This window comes from Eublepharis macularius, chromosome 8 (genome assembly GCF_028583425.1).
Source record: "Eublepharis macularius isolate TG4126 chromosome 8, MPM_Emac_v1.0, whole genome shotgun sequence".
Taxonomy (NCBI): Eukaryota; Metazoa; Chordata; class Lepidosauria; order Squamata; family Eublepharidae; genus Eublepharis; species Eublepharis macularius.
In genome coordinates, this window is record NC_072797.1 from 136,786,405 (window position 1) to 136,813,609 (window position 27,205).

Consider the following 27,205-nt stretch of genomic DNA (forward strand, 5'->3'; position numbering starts at 1 on the left):
GAGCCTTCCTCTTTGGATGTTGTCACTGCCTTTGAAAAAGGGGTACGAAAGCCTTGCTCAAGTTCCATTGTATTCATGTTCCACATGTTTCTTTATGTATTGTAGGACTGCCAGCTCTGGTTAGGAAATCCACGGAGATCTGGAAGTGGAGCCTCGGGAGAAATAGGCTTAGGGAGGGATCTCAGCCGGGTATTGTGCCATAGGGTTGCCAGCCTCCAGATAGAGGCTGGAGATCTCCCGGAATCACAACTACTCTCCAGTCTACAGAAACCAGTCCCCCTGGAGAAAATGTAGGGTTGCCAGCTCCAGGTTGGGAAATTCCTGGAAATTTGGACAGGGGAGTCTGGAGAGGGTGGGGGTTTGAGGAGAGGAGGGTCCTCATTAGGGTATAAACTTCCAGGGGAAGTGGTCTCTACAGCCTGGAGTTCAGTTGCAATTCCAGGAAAGCTGGAGGCTGGCAACCCTAAAAATGGCTGCTTTAGCGGGTGGACTCGATGGCATTATACCCTGCTGAGGTCCCTCCCCAAACCCCACCCTCTCCAGGCTCCACTGCCCAAATCTCCAGGAATTCCCAACCTGGAGCCGGCAACCCTATCAATAAAGTTCACCCCCCAACCAGCCATTTTCTCCTGAGAGGCTGATCTTTGTAGCCTGGAGATCAGTTGTAATTCCTGGAGAGGTGGTTTTAAGATGTGAGCCTTCCAGAGCCCTCTTGAGGAGACATCGGTCATCCAACAAATAAAATGAAAAATAAAAGGATCTCCAAGTCCAGAGCCCAGTGAGGGGCTGGGGAAAGGCTGCACGGACGCCTGTCGCGGCTCTCTCCTCTGTGGCCGGGTAGGGGCCAGGGAAAGGCCATGTGGGTGCCTCACAAGGCTCCTCCTCCAGAGCTTGGCGAGGGGCCGGGGAAAGGCTGCGTGGGTGCCTTGCCATAGCTCTTCTTCCAGAGCCTGGTGAGGGGCTGGGGAAAGGCTGTGCTGGCACCTGCTGCGGCTCCTCCTCCAGGGCCCGGCGCCTGCCATGCGCTGGGGCTTCTAAGCTCTGTGCTGAGTTGTGACAATTCCTGCACCATAGCGCAGGAGTGCATGTTGGCGGGAACCCTGCTCCAAAGCCCGGCGAGGAGCTGGGGTAAGGCCGTGCAGGCACCTGCCGCGGCTCTCCCCCCCTCCCCAGCCAGGCAAGGGGCTGGGGAAAGGCCGTGCGGGTGCCCGCCACAGCTCTTCTTCCAGATCCTGGCAAGGGGCCGGGGAAAGGCTTTGTGGGCGCCTGCTGTGGCTCTTCCTCCAGCGCTGAGTTGACACAATTCCTGCGCCATAGTGCAGGAGTGCACGTTGGCGGGAACCCTGATCTCCAGGTCCCCCCGTGGAGGTTGGCAAGCCTCCGAGAAGTGCACCCGGTTGCCGTTCTCTCTTTGCCTCAGAGCTAATCCAATCAGACCTAAAGATTTTGTGGCGTTTCTGCTTTCTTCTTTCACAATAAGCCACTGTAGGTTTCCACAGCTAAGGAAAGGAAACGCTTAGAACGAGGCGGCGTGCGGCAAACGAGGCCGCTGAGAGGCTGAACCTTCCTGGGCGCCACCTCAAGCCCGGCCCGCGCAAAGCCTCCGCGGGGCGCACGTCCCACTTCCCTCGCTTGGGAGCGGAGCTCGGAGCACGGGCGCCACCGCCTGGCCAGCCGCTTTGTGGCAAGCCAGGCGCTGATTGGCCGTGCTGCTTCGAGCCGGCCTCCCTTTGATTGGCCAAACTGGACACGTCGACGGCTTAGAGGGAGGAAATGGCGGAAGAGGCTCGTCGGCGCTGGCCTGGGCGCATGCGCGAAGGGAGAGGCGTGTGTCTGAAGGCAGCTGCCGCTTCTGGCCTTGGCTTTCTCTCAACCGACTAACGGGTGCCCGCGATGCCGTTAGAATTCGAATTGTGTCCCGGGCGGCTGATTGGCGGGGACCAGCCCTGCTTCATCATAGCTGAGATCGGGCAGAATCACCAGGGAGACCTCGAGATCGCCAAGCGGATGATTCGCGTGGCCAAGGTGGGCCTGGGGCCGGGGCGGGGCCGGTTGGCGCGCCGTGGGGGTTTGAGGGACGGCTGAAGGGACGAATTTATCTGCCTGTCTATCTATCTTGATCTGTCTGTCTGTCCTATGCTCTGATCTATGCTCTTCCTAGCATTGGATCTCGGTCTTGCCAGTCATAGCCTGGCACTCTAACCACTGTACATTATAGACTACGCCCGGTGAAAGTCAGCCGTGGTCTAGCGGTTGGAATTATAGACTAAGATCTGGAAGATCCAGGTTCAAATCCCTTCACTGCCCCGGAAGCTCATTGCGTGACCTTGAGCCAGTCACACACCCTCAGCCTCACAGGGTTGTTGTGAAGATAAAATTTGGGAGAGGAAAATGTGAAATGTGGGTCCTCATTGAGGAGAAAAAGTGGAGTATAAATTAATAAATGTGAATAAGATTGGGTTGCAAATTCAGTAGACTGTTTTTAGTGCCTTGTACCACTGTTGGCTTTAACTGGTTTGGTGGAAAAGGGAACCCATCTACTGTGCCGTCTCTTGTTTCTGTGATGACATATTCTCATTGGCGCCTCTGATGAATTGGGCTCTGGCCTACAAAAAGTTTAGCCCCAAACGAGTTATATAAATAGAAGACCAATAAGAGAATTTGAAGAGAAATGGGGAAATTATTTTGTTCATAAAGATTAGAATATACGAGATGTTATAGGCTTGTAAATCTGAACAAGATTATACACTGATATATACACAGTTTAATATACACTGATATGTACACAGATTATACACTGATATATACACAGTTTAATATACACTGATATGTACACAGATTATACACTGATATATACACAGTTTAATATACACTGATATATACACAGTTTAAAAGAGGTCACAGTTTGATAAAAGCTGAAAATGTTTGAATGTATAACTGCTGAAATAGATTGTAGGATATGGAAATACTGGTGTAAAGTTAAGGATAAGTAGAAATGATTTCCATAATAAAATTATGTTAATCTGTTATATTAAGAGATAAGTTGAAATATTGTAGTAATAATAAATTAAGAAAGCTTGTCTTTTTGATCTCTAACTTTTATTACTGGTGAGAAGGAGGAGGTACTTGTTAAGTATGTGTTGTAATTGGATTTAATAAAGGTTGTAATTTCCATTGCTATATTGACAAACATTGAAAAGGATCAAGTTTTTGCATACTCTGTATTCTAACTCTTGTAGTGAAGAGTTGTAAAATCTGCTAGACCTTATTATTTCCTCCCCTCCCCCTTTTTTCTTTCTGTATCCTTTCTTATTTTGATAAAATAAAATAAAATTTATTTTTTAAAAACGTTTAGCCCACAACAAATGTGTTCCTCTTTAAGGTGTCCCAGGACTCTTTGTTGCTTGCCTTGGAGAGAGACAATCAAGTGTGGGTGTCAAAAGCTGTGTAATGCCTTTTATTCAGATTAAGGGTGCAAACTTTTGAGTTTTCCAGAACTCTTCAACAGGGTGGATGTTAAACACAAAAAGGGGCAGGGAAAGAAACACCTTTTTTTGAGCACAGTATTGAGGCCTGATGAAGAGTTCTGGAGAACTCCAAAACTTGCCATTCTGATATGTTGTATTGGTTGGCCTGAATGAAAGATGTTACATGCATTTTGGTTTGAAGTTTGGGATGAACCAGCCCAGCTGCCTACTTTTGTGTGTGCTGAGCAGGACGTGTGTACATGCATGTGTAGGTTTAGCACGTTATGTTCATTGGCCTTGTGCAATGGTTGTGTCTTAATAGGAGTGTGGAGCAGATTGTGCCAAGTTCCAGAAGAGTGAACTGGAGCACAAGTTCAATAAGAGAGCCCTGGAGAGGCCATACACATCCAAACACTCCTGGGGGGGAACCTACGGAGAGCACAAGCGCCACCTGGAGTTCAGCCATGACCAGTACAAGGAGCTGCAGCGCTATGCAAAGGAGATCGGCATTTTTTTCACAGCCTCCGGCATGGATGAGGTAAATGCAAAGCAGGTTTGGACTGGGGAGGGTTGAAAAGAAGCTGCTGTTTGTGAAGTAGGGCTGCGTGATTTGGTGGGGAGATGGTCCCTTTAAGTATATCTTAGAGATTACAGCCCTACTACGACTACTGGATCCCTAGAGAGCACCTCCACAGAACAATTACCTCCTCACCAGTGGGGTTCCTGTCATCTCTGTTTCCCCCATGTTCTGACTTGCTGGAATGGGGCTGAATTGTCTAGTAAGGACCATAAACAGGAGTCCTTAATGAAAGCGGGCAGCTTGCGTAGGCTATCCCTGCTCACCATTGTTACCCGCTGCCCTTATTAGCTCATTAAAAAGATAATGGGTGTGTGCGGGGCTTTTTTTCAGGGGGAATGCGTGGGAACGGAGTTCCGGAACCTCTTGAAAATGGTCACATGGCTGGTGGCCCCGCCCCCTGATCTCCAGACAGAGGGGAGTTGAGATTGCGGCGCGGAGGGCAATCTCAACTCCCCTCTGTCTGGAGATCAGGGGGTGGGGCCACCAGCCATGTGACCATTTTCTCCGAGGGCAACCCCCTGAGTTCCACCACCTCTTTTCCCAGAAAAAAAGACCTGGGTGTGTGTATTTATGAATATGATGAGGCCCTCCCCCTCTGCTTTTGTGTGAATGTAAACATTTATTTTAGGCATGGAATCAATACCCTTTAGCGCCAGATGTGAATCACACAAAATAAGAACTTGCGTTAATGCAAATTCTTTTCTTTGGTTCTGCTTCTTTGTTCTCATGCTGTCTTCTAACACCAGCATAATAGAGATGTTTACACACAAAATAAAACAATGAATACATTGTAATACAGAAAAGCTTTTCATGAGTGGAACTAACACCAAGGTGGTGGTGATGGGATGCATGGCTGCCTCTGAGGCAGGTGGAAACTGGTCCTGGTTCTTAGCACTGCGTGGTCAACAGAGCAGACACAACTCTCTCTTCGGTAGCTTTTTAAAGAACACTGTCTACTCAATCAAGGCCTGGTTGTTGATGCTGGATGCTTTCCTGAATTAGCCTTTACCGATATAGTCAAAACAGTTCTCTTGGTTGCTTTTGCGGGGGGCTGTGATCTCTGTACTTCTGGTTGAATCCTGGATTCCTTAGGTACAGCCGTCGTAGTGTGTGGAAGAAGAACCATTCATCCAATTTAGATGAACACAGAGTGACTATCAGTTTTTTTAAAAAAAATCATGCCTCTCTTCATAGATGGCTGTGGAATTTCTGCATGAACTGGATGTTCCATTTTTTAAAGTAGGATCAGGAGACACAAACAATTTCCCCTACTTGGAGAAGACGGCAAAAAAAGGTATTTTTTTCCCTTAAGTGGCACGAATAAATTTAGTGGAGTGGCTGCAGATCCAGTTGTGACTGGCAAATAATCTAGTGAGAAAAGGAGTTGATTTGCATGGTACCCAACCTGATGAGGAAATATTGATTTAATTAGAAAATGTATCTACTGCTTTGCTATAGATCTGCTCAGACCAGCTCATGAAACAAAATCAATACAACTCAATAAAAGCAACAACATAAGACATATCAATAATTCAAGCAAACCCTAAAAAGCCATAGCATACAAATAAACACCCTCAGCAGCCTAAAATGATACCCTTGAAATAGTCCTCAGGCTAGAAGTGACTTTCAATGATGGACTCTCACTTAAATGCCTGGATGAAAAGCGAGGCTTTGGCTTGGTGCCTCAGAGGAAGGAAAGGAGGTGCCCCCAGTGGGTCTGTATTAGACCCAGCCTAGTTAGGGTAGTAAGTATATAATTGTCACCCCAAATTGTCTCTCTCCTCGACCCTTACATCACACATCATTGTCTTACGCTGTGATGTCACATCCTTCTGCGTTCCTCCGAGTTGCCATTGAGGGGGAAGGAGAAATGCAGAACTTGTTTGATGTCAGTGTTCTTCCAGACATGGAGTGGTGGTGGGGAGAGCCAACGTGGTGTAGTGGTTTGGGTGAAACTAGGACCTGGAAGATCTCTGTTAGAGTCCCCACTCAGCTGTGGAAACCCGCTGGGTGACCTTGCTTCAATCTCACTCTCGGCCTAAGGTTGGTTGTGAGGAGAAGATGGAGGAGCGGGGAGAGACATTGTGAGCTGCATTGGGTCTTCTTTGGGGAGAAATCTGAGGTGGAAATGCATAAGTAAAGAATAAATAAGTAACGTGTGTGAAGTGCCACCAAGGCACAACTGACTTATGGCGACCCTAGCAAGGGGCTGTCAAGGCAAGAGAGCAGCAGAGGTGGTTTGCCATTGCCTTCCTCTGCAGAGTCTTCCTTGGTAGTCTCCTGTCCAGGTATTGACCCTGCTTAGCTTCTGAGGTCTGATGAGATTGGGCTGCGCCATGCTTCCTGGCTTCGGTTATCAAGTAATGCTTGCTTGCAGAATGTAACTCAGAAATAAGTTTAAGTTTGTTGGACTTTCCAAGTACTTTGGTTTCATGAAAATGCAGGGGGAGAATAGAGAGACGCAAGCGTCCTAGGTATTTTAATCCTACTAAATTCTAGCAGAATTCAGGGTTTGTTACACCATAGCAGTCAGGAGGGATTTCTCGCAACAATTAAAACCTAATTTGGGTGACAACTGTATCAGTCCTTGAAACTACAACAAAGTCAGGAAAATATGTGCCCAAATGCTAAAAAAATTGTGAATTTAAAAAAACTCCTTCTCTTTTTAGTAAGCTAGACCGTCTATCAAAGAAATTCCAAAGGGTCGGGGCCACAACTTAGAGGGTCCTTCTAGAAGATTCTAGTCAGGCCTGATTCAGATACAGGTGTGTGCTTAAGAAAACCTAGGCATCTAGTTAGCTGTCTTTATATCAGATCATTTAATTCCTGGCAAAAGGCACACCTCTATAACGTTTCTGGTTCACTGTGGGTCTAGTACACAAGTGATGCTATTAGAGAATTTCAGCTTTCATTTTAATCTTGCATTAAAGCATATCTATTATATTTTTAACGTTGACTAAATTGACAAAAATTTATACCATCCATTATTGTTACAGCGATAATTAAAAAACAGCAATTACATGAGTCCATAAAACTCTCACCCCAAAATAAGTAGGTTACAAGCAAGGAGTCTCCTCTGAGAAGAAGCTCCCAATCAATTCAGCATCCTGTGTTTATAAGGACGCACATTTGTGGCTCACTAATTATCTTACAACTTCAAACACCATACAAAGTTATCTGTGTTTGAAATGACTTCTTAAAATATGTAAAGTTAGATGGTTCTTGCTACTTTTTATCTTCACACAATCTATTTAAAAATAGCAAGTACCATTTTCTCATACTTACGAACAGGGCTTTTTTTCTGGGAAAAGAGGTGGTGGAACTCAGTGGGTTGTCCTCGGAGAAAATGGTCACATGGCTGGTGGCCCCGCCCCCTGATCTCCAGACAGAGGGGAGTTGAGATTACCCTCCGCGCCGCTCAGCAGCACGGAGGGCAATCTCAACTCCCCTCTGTCTGGAGATCAGGGGGCGGGGCCACCAGCCATGTGACCATTTTCAAGAGGTTCTGGAACTCCGTTCCACCGTGTTCCTGCTGAAAAAAAACCCTGCTTACGAATATCTTTTGACCTTCTACCAATACAGCCCATTATCCTATTGATAATGGATTAGACTGCTTCTGATCTACACAAGGGCACAGAACTCTGTTATTCCTTTGTTTCTTGCCCTTCTTTAAGGCTATTCTTTTCTGGTTGTCTAAACTCCCTTTGGGCAGGTTTAGCTGAGAGGCTAGACCAGCTTTGTCTCTGGTGAGCAGAACCATCCCCTGTGATCATTTTGGGCAAGTCCAGCAACTGCTTCCCTGTATTCCTGGCCATATCCATGCTGTGGCCCTTCAATAGAACTTATATATTATAGCAAAGGGATCTTTCCGCTGCAGATCTCAGAGATCTGGGAGGGAGTGATATACTTTCAGATATGCTGGGTCCAGACTTCAAAGGGCACTGTGAGTTGGATGTCAGAATAACAAACCACTCTTACTGTATTTGAGGGGGGATGTTTAGATACCAGCTGGAATGTCACCATGTTTTGAACTGTGGCTGAACAAGTTGGGACAGGGTCCAAGCAAAACTCACAAAGGTGGTCTGATCATTTCACCCAGGTCGCCCAATGGTTATTTCTAGTGGGATGCAGTCAATGAACACAATGCAACACGTCTACCAGCTGGTGAAACCCCTCAACCCGAATTTCTGTTTCCTCCAGTGCACCAGTGCGTACCCTCTTCAGCCCAAAGACGTCAACCTTCGGGTCATAGCGGTCAGTGAATGGGGTTGGAGGGACAGTAGCTGCTGCAAGGGTCAAGCTATAACAGATGCAATATAATCAAATAAATATTTGTGTGGTGTACACAATTGTAAGATTAAAAACATAGGACCTAATGTCAGGCTATATTCTGAGTCTAAGCAAGTTTTCTATGTTATCATGCTTAGTGATATTAGAATTAAAAGGAGGCATCTAAGGAAAATGGCCTCATTGCTGGTGGCACCTCCCCCCCCCCCCCAAAAGGTGGAAACCAAAACTCAACCCAAAATATTCTGAGGATGCTCCAAGGGTCAAGTTATAATAATAAGTCAAACGCTTTTACAAAAAACCAAACCCACACACCCAGGAACTCATATGTATCAATTCTGACCAGATGTAGTTATCTCATATATTGTGTGGTATGATGTAAATTTATAAAGCAAGCCATGCATTCCTTCACATGGTAACTGCACTTACACAAAGCTCTTCGTTGATGTCATAATCTGGTGTAAAGTTTCCAGTCATCAACCTGTAATTGAAATCAAATGGCCAGTTACCAACTAACTACATGTGGTCAGAATCAATACATATGGCTTTCTGGATGTGTAGGTTTGGGTTTGTTTTTTTTTTGTAAAAGTGTATTGTTGACCACGGAGGAAGGCTCCTGAGGCTGAAACACGTATGGACTTATCTTGGTCATTCAACACGTTCATCAACTGTGTTTGGAAAATATTACAGCTTATGTAAAACTTGCTTGGACTTAGAATATAGCCTGAGATTAGGACCTACGTTTTTAATTTTTCTATTGTATACACTACATAATAAATATTTATTTTCATTATATTTTATCCTGCTGTAGCTTGACCCTTGCAGCATCCTCAGTATATTTTGGGTTGGGTTTTGGTTTCCCCCTTTTTGTGTGTGTGTGGGGAGGGGGTTAGGGTTAGGCATTTTCCTTAGATGCCTCCTTTTAATTCCATTGTCACCAAGCATGATAACATGTTAAGGGTCGTTGAGCATTAACTGTAACTGTAAGCAGAGGTCCCAGACCTACGCAGCTTAAGCCGGTTGATTTGGGGAGTGGTGGTTTGTTAAGCACAAGTATCCCATATCCTGTTGTCTTGAAAAGGCCTTTGCATGGGTAGTTGTCCTCTGCGAAACTGGCCATTTTACACCAGGTTTTCTATCCTTTCAGGCATACAGATCAGCATTCCCAGATATTCCTGTTGGCTATTCTGGTCATGAGACTGGCATAGCCATTTCTGTCGCAGCAGTTGCTATGGGGGCCAAAGTACTGGAGCGCCACATCACACTGGACAAGACCTGGAAAGGAAGTGACCATCAGGCATCCCTGGAGCCAAATGAGTTGGCAGAATTGGTGAGAAGTATCCGTATAGTGGAGAAGGCCATGGGGTCTCCCATCAAGCAGCTCTTGCCCTGCGAAGTGGCATGTAATGAAAAGGTAAATGTTCTTGATTTGTTGCTGGAACACCCAGTGGGAAACAAATTTTTTCTTCTGTCCTGGTCAGTGATGACAGTAATATTTGTATGACAGGATCGGCCAATAAGGCAACTGAGGTTGCTTTCTAACACATGCATGATAACATACATAGGCTTAGGTCCAGCCATTTTTTTCTCACTCGAACTTCTCCAGTTCTCCTCCTCACTACAGTCCATGTCCCAAATGCCCTTGTTTGTACAGGACCCACGAACTCTTAACATAGAGCAGCCATTTTGGATGGTCAACGGGGTTTCCCTCCTCCCCTTTTCACCAGTGGAATGCTGGATGAATCCAACCCATAATTCTGTTGTTAGCTGGTTTGGCAGTTGATGAATCAATGAGTTTTGTGGGGGCCTTCAACCATATAAAACACTGTAGTTAATTCTTCTGTCTTTTAATCAGTCCAGTAGATGATGTTTAAGTAAAATTGCACATTTCCAGAACTTCAGTCTAGTCAGGTGCCTTTTTGCCATATTAAATGTAGCACAGAAAGTTGGTTTTGAAATGAAAAGCCAGCTTCATTCTTGGCTGCTCATTCCCTATTAGAGGGAAAAATGGGAACTGTACTGACTCAAAAACAAGGATTTATTTGCGAAGGCCACGTTTTTCTATGCTTTTAGTCCCCAGATTTGTGGCCTGTGGCTTCAGAGCAGAGCACGGCTCAGTGTGGAACCAAATATGGCCCTTTAAAAAAAGAAAATGAGATCTTTGTTAAAGCGTCTTGGAGGAGTAGGTGGGATGCTAGATTGCAGAGTAACAGTAAGCAAAGGGAACGGCAAGCAAAGATCCCCCCCCCCCCCGATTAATAGGCTTCTTAGAGATGCTTTACAGAAAGGGAAGTGACAGAGGTGCTCTGTTGCCAGTTACCCAAGTTCCAGCCATGCATAGATTTATGCCAGTGCACTGAAGCAACCACGTGGCAGGGGGTGGGGGAGCGGGGCTCGTGTGCATTTGTTACTTGCTTATTGTGAAACCTTGTGAATGCCACATGTTTATACCTTGTTTTTCACCCCAATGGGGACCCAGATCAGTTGACGTTGTTCTCCTCTCCTCCGTTTTTCCCTTAAAACGATCCTGTGCAGTGGGTTGGTTTGACTGGCCCAAGGTTGCCCAGCAAGCTTCCATGGCAGTGTGGAAACTGAGTTTCCGGGGTCCTAACCCAACCCAAAGCGCTCTGGCTCTCACGCGGACACTTCCTGGTAGAGGATCTGCTTCAACCAGCCTTTGGACTTACTAATCAACATGTTGAAAGACCAGTCATGTCAAGCTGTACACCTTCGATCGTGCAGACGGTCTCTCTTAGTTTGGCTCTTCCGTTATAAAGATACACTGACCCCAGCTTTGGTCCAGTGATTAGCACAGGGGTGGCATCTATTTGGTAGGTGTACTGAAGTCTAAAATATTAGCTAGTGTCACCCTAGTGTATACGTGATCCTGTTTCCGAGTGTGGCATTGTGCAAGGGAAGTTGTCGGAAGCACAGGTGTGTCTCTATACTACACTCACATCCAGGGCCGGATCGACGGGGGGGGGGGGGTAGTCTGCCCCTGGCGCGCCAAAGAGGGGGTGCTGGGCACAGTTGCCAGCCCCGGGAGCGCGCCTGGAGAAAAGGCAAACGGTGCGGGCAGCCTCCCAGCCATCTGCGCTGCCTTTTGCCTTTCCCGCAGGACAAGGGGTGGCCAGCTTGCAGGAAAGGCAGCGCGGGTGGCTGGGAGGCTGCCCGCACCGTTTGCCTTTCCCCAGGACAAGGGGCACGCGGCAAGCCAGCCGCCCCTTGTCCTGTGGGGCAGGTGAATGGCGCGGGCAGCCTCCCAGCCACCCGCGCTGCCGCCAGCTCCGTGGTGCGCCGAGACAGCCAGCTTGCCACGGGGGCGGGGGGCGCCCCAGCGCGATGACATCACGGGAGTGACGTCATCATGCAGCACCAGGAGCGTGTGCATGCTATGCGCGCACGTGTAGAACCTGACTACAGTTGCCCTGGGCGCTGGCAACCGTAGATCCGGCCCTGCTCACATCTGTAGGGCCCCTTCCCTGTGGAGCTGTGTCCCACTGCTGCTGCCCCTTTCACTCACACCACAGGTTTACTCGTGCACGACTTAATCTCCCATTTATCTTTCTGTAGTTGGGAAAGTCTGTTGTTGCCAAAGTGAGGATCCCTGAAGGCACCACGTTAACTTTGGACATGCTCACAGTCAAGGTGGGGGAGCCCAAAGGATATCCCCCAGAAGACATCTTTGACTTGGTGGGCAAGAAGGTCAAGATCAGCATCGATGAAGACGAAACTGTCACCGAAGATGCAATTGAAGATCATGTGAAAAAAGTGAGATGTTAAATGCAAGTGTCTCGGAACGATTTGCAGAAACCACCGCGACAATATACTGAAATCACAGAATTGTATGTTACAATGAATGAATGAAGGGTGTTAGGGATGCCAGTCTCCAAGGGATTTTTCTTTCAGGCGAACAAAAATGCAAGCACAGCACCTCTGTCATTTGTACTGGGGATTCTAATAGAAACTGGGTAATATGGCACATATGGAGGATTTTGAGACTTCTTGCTGAGAATCCAAGTTAAAGCATGGCCAGAGAGAGTGTTCTAAAGTGCAAGGTAGGGCTTTGGAGAAGATATTTGGGTGAGGGAGGCAGAGCGGATGAGTGGCAACTGTTGACTGTAGTAGAGCACTTCATATTGATGCAGACCATTATCATAGAATCATAGAGTTGGAAGGGGCCATACAGACCATCTAGTCCAACCCCCTGGAGGCAGCCTGCATCCTCCATCTAGTTCAAAGAATTCAGAACAAGAGAGCGTTTGATGTGCCAGCTGGAATACCTGCAGCCGTCTCTGTTCCGAAATAGTTTCCAGTCCTCGTTCTCTTCTAAAGATGGGGGAGGGGGGAATAGAACACACTTTTAAATGACCAGCCCAGAGTCCATTACATTATTTCATGGGAAGTTGTTGCTGTTTGAGATATGTAACACTGCTGTTGGAGCCTGCACCCTTCCATTCTGCTTGATAAGGTGAAGCCCTCCTCAAGTTTAAGGAGCCACTTGGTGAAAGAAATCTTCAAGTTTTGCTTAGGTGAGTGGTAGGATAAAAGCTGGTATCCACTAGGCAGAATGGATTCAGTTTGCTAGAAGGTTATATTGGCTACTCTAGCAATCAGAGAGGGGATTGGGGGTCAGGACATGTACTATGGCTGCCACCTTGAGCACAGTCCATGAGAGAACATGCTGGTGTGCCACCACTGGCAAGGCCATGCCCGCAAGTTTCCACAGTGAGACCCAAATCAGTTTACAGTTCAAATAAACAGATGTTAAAATAATCAAATTCCATGCCTTCCCATTCCTGTACCATTCTCTCCACTCTGAAATGTCCTTGGGGGCAGCTGTTTGCCGCTGTGGTGCAAAACTGAATCTACCAAGATCTCTTGAGCATCATGCGTAAGAGCCAGCCTAAACAAAGAGGTTTATGATTCAGATGATCATGTGCAATAAGACTGGAGCCATCTGGATTTCTAACAACTGATCTGAACTCTTCTAATATGTATGCTCTGAGGCCTGACCTGGATAGCCCAGGGTAGTCAGATCTCAGAAGCTAAGCAGTGTCAGCCCTAGTTAGTCCTTGGATGGGAGACCACCGAGCAAGTCCAGAGTTGCTCTACAGAGGCAAACCACCTCTGAACATCTCTTGCCTTGAAATCAGCTGTGACTTGATAGCTAAATAAACGCTTTGAGGCATGTGTCTTGCCACTGACGACAAAGATAGCATGTGCTTGTACTTGAAAGCCAGGGGTGGTGGTGGAGATTATCCTACACTTGCTTTAAACAGAACCCAGTTGGCAAGAAGGGGTATTGGGATTGCAGTGGCGCCAGAGCCCCTCTGATGTTGCTGTTGGTAGGCAAACAAGCGTAATCCTGATCTTTCTTCCTATGTTTTTATGATTGATGACTGACTACTATATAATACCTCTGCCTTAACAATGACTGTAAAATAATGGCTGCTGTTTTTTTTAATTCAACTTTCAGTTAAGGTTATCAGACATAGCTATCTCTCGCCAGTGTCCCCCCTGCCCTTTCCAGGAAAACAATGTGGCTGCTCCTCCTCTGATTCCTCAAAGTTCACAGTAGGAATGAATTGTCAGAATCTTTACATAGGTTCCTTGTGATTTGACTGGTAAGATGCTAGAGTTTCCTAAAATTGTGGTAGTACACAGCCCCAAAGAACAGTGAAGGCCTCTGGCTATGAAAGAGCCCACTGGCTACAATTTATAAGAACAGCGATTTCCACAATTTTTTTTTAAACTACTGTAATTTTTCTAGTCAATGGAGGTCGTCTGGAGTAGCAAACTGAGCTGGATCTCTTGGCATAGATAAACTAGATAGTGCATCAGTTTTCAAGAATAAAGTACTCTTAATAAGCATCTCCTAGTTGAAGACTGTGGGTTCCAAAGAGAACCATGCCAGATCTTGTGTGCAAGCCCTCATTTGACTTTAGCCCTGCCAAGAATGGCCAATGGAGTACTGTGACTTTAGCACCCGATCTTTCCCGGATCCTGGGAATTACAGAGCTGCTTTATACATGGTTGTTAAGCGTATGACAAATTACTAGTAAACATCCCCCTCTTCTAAATCATTATCCCAAGGCAAAATCTGAAAAATGTGACTGGCGAGGCCACCCTGTTGCAGGAAAGCTGCTACCCTGTCCTGTAGCATCTCCATTACAACTGAGATTGGGCCCCACTGTACGCAGTGCAGAACATACATGCAACAAAACCCGTCCCTGAAGAATTTAATACAAATATACAAGAAAGCTGAGAGACCAGATTGTTTCTCCCTGCCCACCCACCGCTAGACAGTGATCTCATTAAGTCACATAAACATCTGAAAGCATTTCAGATCACCTGTTAATAAAGCCAGAGGCCCAAGTACATTCTTGATTTTCATGAAAACTATGAATAGTAAGTAGTAATTGCACTGGGTGCGTGCGTGCACAGATTCACCATTATGGAATACAACTCTCAGCCATGTGTTTAGGGTATAAACTGCTTTCTTACAACCTGGAACAGATACCACACTGAAAGAGCTCTGTATCAGTTACATACCACCACCCCCGCCCCCTGAAATTAATACACTATCACTCTCTTGAGCATTTTGACCTGGAAGGGAAGATTTTGCTTAAGTGGTAGAGACTTAAATTCCAGTAAGGGTGTCATTTTTTTCATATCTAGCACTTTTTTTTACTGACCCTCTAAAAAGCTCAGAGAAACGTTCATCATTCTCCCTTGGTTAGGTAGAGTTTCATGGCCAAGAACAGATCTGAACCTGTCCTAACCAGACACCGTGGTAGGCTCTAGGGTGACCTCCTAACCCCATGTTTGGTTGGCTTTGTATGAATCTTGTACTACTATTGCATTTGCTGTTGTCTGTGCTAGAGCTAGAAACATGTTCTGAAGAAAATGATGTTCTTAGGATGCTGCATTCTGCCATACCAGCACCAAAGTCTGTTCTCGCAATGGAACTGTGCTACACACACAGAGCCCCAGTCACATGGCAATCTTTCCCGGACAACCTGCCACCTAGGAAAAGACGCAGGATGATGCTAAATGGCTGTTCTGCACTTTTTTGTTTTCAAAATCCAAAGTGGTTAGTGCAGAATCTGTTCCATCTTATTTGCACCATCAGGTTAGTTTACAGATTGTTATAGTCCCTTCCCACAACCTCAGTGCTGGGTAAACAGGCTCAGTGAATTTGGAGCGGAAGGTGTGCAGGTGTGCCATCCCAAATGTTACATTATAGAAAGACAGGATCCCAGCTTCGTAATCCAGAAAAATCCCAACTCGTTCTGGATTGTCTTCTGTCCGTATCGGGATTTTTTCCCCATTGTGGAATGCCCAGTATTCAAAATCAAACCTCTTGATACACCAGGATGCTCGGTTCCACCCCAGCCGGCAAAGTTCAGAGTCACCTTTTCTCTTGATGGAAGAGTAAGCGGCCCCAATCCACCAGCCTTGTGGAGCTTGGAGCAAATCCACCTCCCAATAATGGCTCCCGGCAAAGAAAGAATCTCTGCTCAGGACTTGCCAGAGTCTGTCAAACCTCTGTGGACTTGAGGTATAGAACCGTCTCCTCCAGCATGAGCTCACTGAAAGACGGTCCTCGGACAACATCAACCTGGGGTGCAAACTCTCAAGCTCCAGTGTGGGGGATCTTGCATCTGTAAGGGAAAAAACACAGGCTACACATTCTGTAAAAAGAAGCAACTCAAGTTCTGCAAAGAGCTGGCTTCTGGAACAGAGCTCACGGATGAAGCAGCCATGTCAAATACAGGGCTACCACTAAAAATCCTATCTACATGTATTTTTCTCTGCACCTCCCTTGTGTGAAGCTCACAGACATCATGATAATGCATGCTTCCCTCTGAGCCACACCTAAGAACAAGCGTTGGGAAAACTCCAGCATGGTCAGTCACATGGGGAAATGTCACTAGGAAGAAGGGAGGAAAGTATACTCAGAGGTGCCATTTAAAGCAGCAGCCCTGTGCCTTCTGCCACATCTAATTCTGCCCTCAGTGTACAACTTCCCAATCTTAAAGAGACTGGCCAGGATCCTAAGATCCTAATTGTTTTTTCAGTGGTGCCTATAGATTTACATTTATGTTCTATAGAAGGCTGGCTCCTAAGAAATACAGAAAAAAACAGTCTTGCATTTGCCTAACCTAGAAGGTGAAGGGGCCTGTTCAATTCACATGCTCCTCAGTCACACTACTGGGTTACCTATTTCCTGTCCAGGATGTGAGTTTTCTGGCTTGCCTGTGGTGAAAGCATCATCTGAACACTCTACCACAAGCACAACACAACACATGCTGACCCCCCCCCCTCCCCAAAATGTGTCCACCAGGTACATTAATTACAAACGTATGATGCATGCCTGGCACACGGTCAGAAGGTGCCTTATATGTCCCTGCACAGAGCAAAAGACCATTTTGTGTGCAGGTAGTGATGGGAATTGGAAACATGGCAGATATGTTGGGGGGGGGGGGGAGAGCTAAAAAACCCCAAACACTGCCCTTGTCATGGGCCCAGCCCAAATCTCTCCCTGCTTTCTGTGGGGGATTTGTTTATGGATCTCCTGATGACACAGTTCAGGCCTAAGCATTGTTAACTTTCCTCCTTCCCTCTGTCGCTGATCTCTCTTGCTGCTGAATTTACAAGGCAGGTTTGTCTGTATAGGGTCTGGGATGATTGTTTGCTTGTGCTAATGCCCAAACCAGTACACAAATGACTGTACTGCAGAACTTTATTGAATCAAAGCCTGGGCTCAGCATTCTGGCAACATCCAAAGGTACCAAGAAGCACAACTGCAGATCATGCTAAGGCGACGAATTTACTTACATTTTAGAAAGAGCGACCGATCGACACAAGAGTTCACTTTCAGCAAGATACCTGGCTCCTTCTTCAATGTGGTGTCAAGGCTGCTGAAAACATCTTCACAAATAAACAAAAAGGAAGGCTGTTCAGACAACGTCTTTTTGCGAAGCAGGTATTTGCTGCTGCAGCCAGTAGAATTCTTTTTTTGGGGGGGGGACGGACAGGAAAACAACGTTACTTTTAACTGTCAGCCTAACCTTGAATGACAGCAACCTTGAAGCTGAAACCTGTCTGCTTATGTTACAGGCTATTCAAGAAGAATATCAATTCAATTTAAATCTTCACTGAGAACGGGGTGCTTTTTGTTACGTATTGGAATGTGAAATATCAAGATAATATACAACCTTTTGTATATTTCCAGTGTTTGATGGAATTCATTAATGTGTATTACTGTTATTATTATTTCAATGTTTATACTGCTCTTCAGTTAAGATCTCGAAGCAGTTCACAACAATTACAATGGTTAAAAACAATGCAAAAATGTAATATTCAATAAAATAGTAATAAAACAGCTTAATACAAAAATTAAAAACCTCTCTCTATATAGATATACCACTACGCACACGCACACACACACACGCACACATTTACTTGTTTATTTTCTTTATTTCTACCCTTCCTTTCTCCCCAACGGGGACTCAAAGCAGCTTAGATCAATCTCCTCCTCCATTTTATCCTCGTAACCACTGTGGGGACTGAGAGGGTATGACTGGCCCAAGGTCACCCAGCGAGCACCCATGGCAGAGCGGGGATTCAGTCCCAGGTCTCCCAGATCTCATTCTGACACTAACCACTGTACCACACTGGCTCTCTACTTGTCAATTATTTCTGTATACATTTTAAACAAATCCCCTTGGCGTGAGATGATCACCCCCTGTATAGGTATACATTTCAGAAACAACCTCCACATCCAGAGGCAGCAGACCTCTGGGCAACAGTGCAACGAGGCATCACAAGGGGAAGAGTTCTCTGCGTCCTTCTTGCTGGTCCTCAGGGGCCACTCTGTGAAGCAGGATGCTGGAGCAGATGGACCACTGGAATGATCCAGCAGGGCTGGTTATTGCTGCAGAAAAACCCCAGGGTAGAATCCCACCTCCTCAAAATGCCTTCCTGTGGTCCTAGCCCTCCCCCTTCCTTTAACAAAAGAGTGGCAAGACCAAGGAGGCTCCCTGGCAATTCTCCATGTGGTGACCGAGGGCCACAACCTGAATCAATGAAATGTATACCTATACAGCGGGTGATCATCTCATGCCAAGGGGATTTGTTTAAAATTTATATATAAATATACAACTTGGTTGCAGTACCAGCATATATCCAAAAATTCTTAACAGCAAATGAACGAGTAGTTGGCATCACATGGTTCTACAGAAGGTTGTCAACTGCTCGGTGTTTTCACACGTACCTCCCCTGAGCCGAGTTTCGAGTGGCTTCTGCAAGATGGACTGAAGAGTCCCCATGAAACATCTGAAGTGGTTGGCAAGGTGCTTAAATGAGACGGGCACGGCAACCCACTGCTCTATGGAGATTTGCTTTGCTATTTCCTTTTGTATCGTTGTGTAGTCCTGGAGATCCAGAAATGAATGCTATCTTTATGACCAAAGTTTGTTCGTTTAAAAACATCTTAAGTCGTACTTTTCCTACAAAATGGATGATGTCTAAAGCTGAAATTTAATAAATGCTTACCTGGGAGTACCGTGGCACAGAGTGGTAAGCTGCAGTACTGCAGCCCAAGCTCTGCTCACGACCTGAGTTAGATCCTGGCAGAAGCCAGGTTCAGGCAGCCGGCTCAAGGTTGACTCAGCCTTCCATCCTTCCGAGGTCAGTAAATTGAGTACCCAGTTTCCTGGGGATAAAGTGTAGATGACTGGGGAAGGTAATGGCAAACCACCCCGTAACAAAAGTCTGCCAAGAAAACGTCATGATGCGACGTCCCCCCATGGGTTAGTAATGACTCGGTGCTTGCACAAGAGACTACCTTTACCTTTACCCAGGAGTAAGCCCAATTTAAAGTTGTTGCATTAGGTATTCATCAAATTTAACAAGTTGGTTGATCCCCCGGTAATCTACGCAAAAGTGGATGGAACCGTCTGGCTTAGGGACTAAGATGATGGGGCTTCGCCATGCACTCGCTGATGGATCAATCTCCCCCAAGTGGAGCATCTCATTCACTGGACCAACGCTTGATCCTACGCCATCTGGGGGAGAAATACACAGCTAGACCACATGGGGTCTTGTTTGTAGCCCTTGTAGATTACAGGATGGCTTTTGACAGTATCTCACGTAACACACTCTGGCTAAAACTCGAAGACTCTATGATAGATCGTAGGCTCCTTGCTCTTATACAAACATTACATGAATACAACTATCTGGCAGTGAGATGTAACCCACAAGGACAACTTTCCCATAAGGATCTGGTTATAAGAGGAGTTAGGCGCGGGGAGTGGTGGAATCGGCATTGTATTCTAGGATAGATCAACATCCCAGTACTCCCTCCTAAGTATTCTTGACATCCTCTTAGAACGTAACTATTTTAAATTTGGGTCACAATTTTATTACCAAATCAAAGGGGTGGCTATGGGGTGCGCAGCCGCCCCGAGTATAGCCAACCTCTATATGGCTGACCTCGAAGCGCACTTTATACTGAATGATAGTGCCAATCCTTTCTTTAAGCATCTCATTTGGTACAAAAGGTACATAGATGACATCATAGCCCTGGTGGAGGATGTAAAATACTCTGAACCCCTTGCCACATGGATGAATCACATCGATCCCAATATAAAATTTATGTGGCAAGGGAGCACTACTTCGGTTAACTATTTAGATGTCACTGTCTTTAAACTGACATCTGCCTGCCTAGGCGTCCGTCCGTTTAAAAAAACCATGGACAGATCCTCTTATCTAGATTATTCATCCTTTCATCCGGTCCACTTTAAGAGGAGCATACCTGTGTCACAATATCTTAGAATTAAACGTAACGCGTCTAGACTGTCAGATTTCAACTTTGAGAGCAAAATTCTTGATAGAGCATTCCGTCAGAGGGGATACCCCCTTGGAGTCATTCAGGAAGCCAGATCACAAGCAGTTAACACTGCTAGATCGGACTTATTAATACAGAAACATAAGGACCATCATCAGCGCATTAATTGGGCGATAGACTTCACACATCTAGCACCTAAAATTGTAGGAACTATCAAGAAACATTGGCATCTTGTTGCCAATATTCCGGGTTGCGAATTGGCACCATTTATTGGGTACAGAAGAACGGCAACCTCTGAAACATTCTGGTGCACTCTTCGTTTGGCATGGTGGTAAAAGAAGGGCAATTCCCTAAAGGATTTTTTCCTTGTGGAAATTGCAACATCTGCCCATTTGCAATGAAGATATCAGAGATCACAAACCCTCATACAAAACAATCCCTATGTCCTTACACCTTTTCAACATGTAATACATCTATGGTAGTATATCTAATTAGGTGCGGCTGTGGTTTGTTATATGTTGGAAGTACTACCAGGCCCCTGAAGGTGTGCATCCAGGAACATCTGTCGTGCATTAGGCATAAAATCTTGGAGGCCCCCCTGGTTGAACACTTTTGGCAGTCCCATGGGGGTCAGAGAGATTTAAGGGTGTCAGTGCTGACAGTCTTAGATCACAACTCTAGTAATGCACATCAGAGATTACTGCAATTGGAATCGCGGTGGATATACAAGCTCAATACACTGACACCCTTTGGCCTGAATAATTCTGTGGATCTTATGTGTTATTTATGAATTTGACGGATGGTTAGGATGCTCTACAGATTCCGCCCCCCCTTTCTTCCCCGTTTTTCCCTTCCTTCCCTTCCTACTGGCATTTTTCTCCCCCTTCTTCCTCCCCTCCTCCCTTCTTTCCCCCCTTCCCCTCCTCCTTTGCTCCCCCCCCCCTTTTCTCCTTTTTTCCCACCTGCCGGTGAGATAACTGTTTCCCTTTCAGGATACGAGCCATGTAGTATCTACTTCCTTTCACTTTAAGAGGCTTCAGCATCTTTAGGACGTACCTTATATAACAGCAACGGATAGATGGGGAACCCACCACATTAAAACCATTATGAGCGTTTCCACTGAGGCAGACTTTTGAGATTGGTTTGGTTGCTACATCGTATACAAGGTAACATGGATAGACGGTTATAATGTTGGTAAAAAAGTTTTTTATGTAACATGGTTTTTATGTAACATGATACCTACTATAGGCTTCGGTTTTCTTCTTTCTTTTTTCCACTAGGAGTTAAGCAGGGGTGTATTCTTGCCACCTTATTGTTCAACTTCTATAGCAATTCAATGGTGCAGACTCTATCCAAGCCTGACTTTCACCCACCAAATATGGTGACTAGGCCAATGGCTACACTCTTGTATGCAGATATGCAGTAGCGGTGCTTTCCCCTGAGTAGCTATAAGCATAGGATTGTTTTGCAGAATACCTCCAAAGGAGGGTTTCAGCATGCTATTCAGAAATGGAGAGAGAACACAGGCCTACCTTTAGTAAATAAAGGGGATCTGGTTGCAGCTGAATTTGTCTGATTCTGTCTGACAAACTGTCTATGGTCCTTATTTGAGTCTTGCTTGCCTCTGACTGCTCTTCATACTTCCTCAGGGTCTGCTGGCCCTTTTCATCTATGTATCCCTTGGCCAATGCTTCTTCCTCATCAAACAGTAGGTGGAGTTCAGCAAACTTCTCTACCAACCAAGTTTTACTGGCTGACATGTGTGCCTGTGGGGCAAAAATACAATACAACAGATTTAATATGATCAAAAGACCAGCCAAGTTAAGTACAGATAAAAGAGATGTTTTTTAAATATTTAAAATGAATTAATACATAACAGATAAGATCATATATATATATATAACAATAAAACTTGCTCACTTTCCTAATTCACTTCCCAGCATTTAACATTTCTTTACTCAAGCAATTCCACTTTCTGAGTGCTAATACACAAAATTTTGCAATCGCGTAAGATACAGTTTTCTGGCTGTCTGCTAGGAGATATATCCAAAGAGCTTCGGGGCTAAAGTCAATATAATATTGTAATGGTTTAAATCTAGAAAGTAGTGGAATAATTATTTGTAGTCTTTCTTCTTGATAGAATTCGCAGTGCAAAAGTACATACATAATAGACTCAACCATTTTATTAGAGCAGGGACAACAGTGCTGCTGCAAAGGCAGGCAAGAGAATCTCCTATATAGAATTGCAGAGGGGAATGCATCAAATCGTCTCTTGAAACAGCCCGTCTACATCTCTTGTTTGTGATATCCGAAAGATACGGGGATACGGTATAGCTCAATCATTTTTTTAGGCTCTTATAACTTAGAGGGTGTATTGCTTTGTCAGTTAATCTTTGGGTGATTAGAGCTTTTGCTTTGTTGGGGCCCATGTCAAACTGAGCTTCTGGGTCCAGGCCAATCAATCTAATTTTATCAACTATCTTTGAGCACCATATAGGATAAGGGTCAGAAACGAACAGCAAGGGAATCAAACCCTTCAGTTCAAGGTGAATTTTTAGCCAGTAATAAATTACATGTTCCGTGGGGCAAAAAGAAATCACAGTGGGAAATTAAGAGCGCTGAACAGCCCTGAAGCTTCATAAGCCTATCATGAAAAGGGCATGCCAAGAGGTCTCTAAAGAAATGCTCTGTGCAGTTTTAAAAACCAACTCATTCTCAATCGACAGGCATCAGACCATTAATCACAGACCCATCATCTCATCAATGGGCACTGCCACAGAAAGACCCTCTCTGCCTTCAAGGACACATCCACTTATAACTCTGGCTGGACCTCGCTTATTGCTATTAGCAGGGCTTTTTTTCTGGGAAAAGAGGTGGTGGAACTCAGTGGGTTGCCCTCTGAGAAAATGGTCACATGGCTGGTGGCCCCGCCCCCTGATCTCCAGACAGAGGGGAGTTGAGATTGCCCTCTAGATTGCCCGCTCAGCGGCGCGGAGGGCAATCTCAACTCCCCTCTGTCTGGAGATCAGGGGGCGGGGCCACCAGCCATGTGACCATTTTCCAGAGGTTCCGGAACTCCGTTCCCCTGCGTTTCCCCTGAAAAAAAGCCCTGGCTATTAGTACACCCACTGCCTCACAAAGAAGTCAGGCCTGCTTTTGGGCCAGCTACTTAAGTGTGATCTGGCCTCTGGTCCCGACCTGGCCTCTGACTCTGACCCCCTTTGTTTCTAAAACCAAGAAAAACTATTTTCTTGCTTCACCTGTTTGCCCTATAACTAGGGACAGAATCATCCTCCAAAATGAGATGGTGTCTGCCCTGAAACCACCTTTGTCTACCTTCATCTGATACAAGGCCCTGCTTTTGTCCCCTGTGGACTGACCTGTTGATGTTGAACTTTTTATTGGATCCAAGGATCCTGTATTATCAACTTCTCCTTCCTCTCCTCCCTTTTACTTGAGTAACTTGATTCGTTGCTTGAAATTAGTCTCAAATCTAGCTAGCTAATTCCCCAGCTTTTATGTACCCTATTATTCCCCTAAAAGAAACCTTTCATCACTGATTTTTACTCTCTACAGGCTCTCTGTATATTCCTTTGGGACTTATACTCGCAGAAGTGCTTCATTGCTAAGTCAAAGGAACCATATTACACAACTGCTGTAGCATAAGAAAGTTTCTGTTTCAGTTTCAGTTCTGGGGGGGGGGCGGGTTTCCAGAATAATCCTATTCCATTACTAGTTTGTTCTGGATTAGCCAGTCCTGGCTCGGAACTGATCCATTTGAGGGTTTTTTTTGTTGTTTTGGTCCATTACACACACATTAGCCACACATGTGCAAACACATGTTCTTTTCAGGGGTGGGGTGGGGAAACGTGGCTCTGGGACAGCCGTTTTCGTCCTTAACCAAAACTAGCATTAGTCTCCCTTCCAGTCGAAACAATAGATACACTGAGCTTTTCCCTCAAGCATAACAACACACACCGAACAACAGACCCACAGAAGGTGAGTGTCAGTGGGTGAAGCAGTAGCAGTGGGGTGTTCCCAAGTAGGACAGCACTGCAACAAATGCAAAAAACAATCCTACTTCATGTTCACTTTTTTGTTTTCCTGTAGTCCCAATAACATTACCTTCACATTCTGCTGTTGCCGGTTGGTTTCATGTATCCTTGAACATTCCCAATGAGAGGCAAATACAAATAAAGGAGGTACTAGAATGAGGGACAAGAATACCCACTGAACATAATGGGAGAGGCTGGAAAGCCCACTGGATATAATGGGAGCCATGAATGCCAATTGACTTGAATTGGCTCCATTGAAATACATTACAGTACCAAAAAGCTGCAATGAGAATGTGGAATGGAGTTAAAGAACTGTGCTCTCGGGCTGGATTGACAACTCCCTAATGGGACCAGCTAAACTGCTCTGGGGCTGGAATGATGACACCTGGGAACATCTTTCCACTACGATGGCTGTTTTTCCAGCCCCAAAGCAGGTTTCTGGTCCCAGGGGCCATCATTCCACTCTGGTGGTCGTCAGAGCATGATTCTTTAATTCCATGCCATATTTTCATTGCAACCTTTCAGTACTGTAATGTATTTCAATGGAGCCAATTGAAGTCAATTGGCATTTGTGGTTTACATTATATCCAAAGGGCCTACATGCTTCTTCCATTGTTTTCAATGGGCATTCCTGTCATTCGTTTTAGTTCCTCCCTCCAAATCTTTCCTTCTGATGCCCAGCATTCCACTGAAAAAGAGGGCATTCTCGCTGCCAATCTGCTCCATTGCCCAAGTTCAGGCAGGCAGAATGATTGACTGAACAGCTCCCCCCCCCCCCCCAACAGACCAATTTTTTTCCTTTTGCTGTGGGGACAGGCAGGATTGTTTTTGAAAGGGATTTGCCATTTGACTCATTCAAAGACTATGGAAGCAATCCTAAACAGGTCTACTCAGATGTAAGTCCCATGTTATTCAATAGTGCACTACTTTCTCTCAGGGAAGTGTCTTTCAAATTGCAGCCTATGTTGAAGTGTCTCTTCCAAACATTTCCAAAGATGATAGGAGGGAGGGGAGGGGGGTGTCTCCCCTTGCAAGAACCTGATTGGCAGGGAGGGAAAAAATGCCATTTGCTGGGGGGTTACGGGGTGGGGTAGGGAGATGCATTCATGGGCATTGGTAGCATTCTCCCTTCCCGCCAACATAACATAAGGTCTCTCTCCCCTTGGGATTTGATTGGTGCTATTCTGGAAAATAAGCTGCTGCTCTGTGAGGCAAGACTGCCCATTGCCTGCCTGCTGCTGGAAGGTATGGAACAAAAGGAAACACATGAGTTTTAGTGGGAGGGATTCATTTCATTTTCCTTTCCCAGTTTGGGTTCAGAGTTTCAGAAGCTGCTTTAATAAGCCAAACCAGTGTCCTGTGTGTAATTCTGGCTCATTTTTTCCATTATGCGTGGCCATAGTGGTTAAACTGTGAGCACTCTGCTGGTTTGACTCCCACCACTGCCAAGAACTCTGCAGGTGTCTTGGGTAGGCCACTTCTCTCAGCCCCAACCCCCCAGCTGTATTGTGGGGATAATAATAACACTGACTTTGTTTTCCATTCTCAGTGGGCACTAATCCATCCAGAAGAGCGGTATATAAGCACATGGTGGTTGTTACATATTACTAGCCATTGGGTCATTATTCCAGTTGGTGCATTAAGGTTATTTGGGCTGGGAGAACGTATACGAGTCCTCTTCTCTAGGACCTTTCTGCTTCTGCCCATGATAAAATCTGAGCAATGCATCTGATAAAGTGAGCGCTGAGCCACAATAGCACAAGCAGGAATAAATTTTGTTAATCTTTATGATGCCACTGGACTCTTGTTTTATTCTGCTGATGCCCATTATGTCAGACTGTGGCTAAATAAGGCACTCACTACAGGGTTCCCTTTAGAAGCAAACACAAGTCCATTGTTTGGAAAAGGAAACTTTACTGCAGAAAAGGTCCATTATAGTCCACTGTCCTGAATAGGAGAATCAGGATGGTACATGATCATTGTTACCAATGAAGAGCAAGCATAAGATACAGAGTAACAATACCCATCTGGATCAGCCTCCCCCCACAGTTCTCAAAACAACATCTCTCAGTCCTGGGAAGCTGCTCTCCTTCAAGGCCAATGCTTGGTGGAACGGTGTTAGACAAAACAGTCTCCTCCGGTGGGAATGCTGCCTGGGAACTGGTGCGCCTGGGAAGAGAATACTCAAACACTAGAAGCATTAGAAAATGGAGTCAGTACAGTTTAGATATACACTGGACCTGACACATTAGAGATGGGCACGAAAAGGGAAAAATGAAATGAGCGTTTCGTGTTTCATCGCATTCCACAAATCATGAACTTTCACAAAATTGTCCCATTTCGTGAAACAATTTGTTGGTTTCGTGATTCGTCAGAACCCAGGGCACCTCAATGGCCCCCTTCATACCCAGAGATGCCAAACTCGCAGGGAAACTTCTGCAGGCTCTCCTCCACCCACCCTCATCCAACAAGCCAGCAAGAACAAATGCTCTAAATAAAAATATAAAACCAAACAGAGAGAATCACAGAAGAACAAGGTGAAAAAAGCTCACAGAGCACCGTGATATGCTAACTAGTCACAATGAAACACAAATTTATTAATGTTTGGGGCTTGTGCCCGGCAGGGCTGCCTCTTCAATCTTTACTATTTGGAGATGATGTGTTATGCTATGCACTTGGAATAGAACTGCTACATGTAAGTTTTTATTTACTTCATGTTATGTGTATGGGTTTGTAAGAAAAGACATTGCTGTTAATTGTTTACATTAATGTTTATAGAGTGGTAACTGCCAGGAAGAAGAGAACAGGAAACAGTGTTACCAGAACTGCTTTTTATTATAAGGGGGAAATTAGCTTTAGCAGTCTGTAACTTAAAATTAGCGCGGATCTTAACCTATGTCTACGGAGGTCCCGATTCCAGACACTCTAGTGAAAAAGAGGCAGACTACAAATAGGTTCA

At 45.4% G+C, this 27,205-nt stretch overlaps 1 protein-coding gene across 2 annotated transcripts; it reads left to right on the forward strand.

Annotated features, from left to right (window-relative positions):
• Positions 1–1,802: 1,802 nt before the first annotated feature.
• NANS (N-acetylneuraminate synthase) lies at positions 1,803–17,673 on the forward strand. Of its 2 annotated transcripts, XM_054986668.1 has the most exons (8): positions 1,803–2,025; positions 3,790–4,005; positions 5,242–5,341; positions 8,147–8,301; positions 9,482–9,748; positions 11,908–12,105; positions 17,186–17,326; positions 17,461–17,673. In XM_054986668.1, exons 1-8 carry the CDS (start codon positions 1,894–1,896, stop codon positions 17,500–17,502), a joined length of 1,251 nt encoding a protein of 416 aa, XP_054842643.1. In that variant the 5' UTR covers positions 1,803–1,893; the 3' UTR covers positions 17,503–17,673. The 2 variants fall into 2 exon arrangements, with proteins under 2 accessions (XP_054842643.1, XP_054842642.1); XM_054986667.1 differs by having other exon boundaries at positions 17,186–17,537.
• Positions 17,674–27,205: the final 9,532 nt, after the last annotated feature.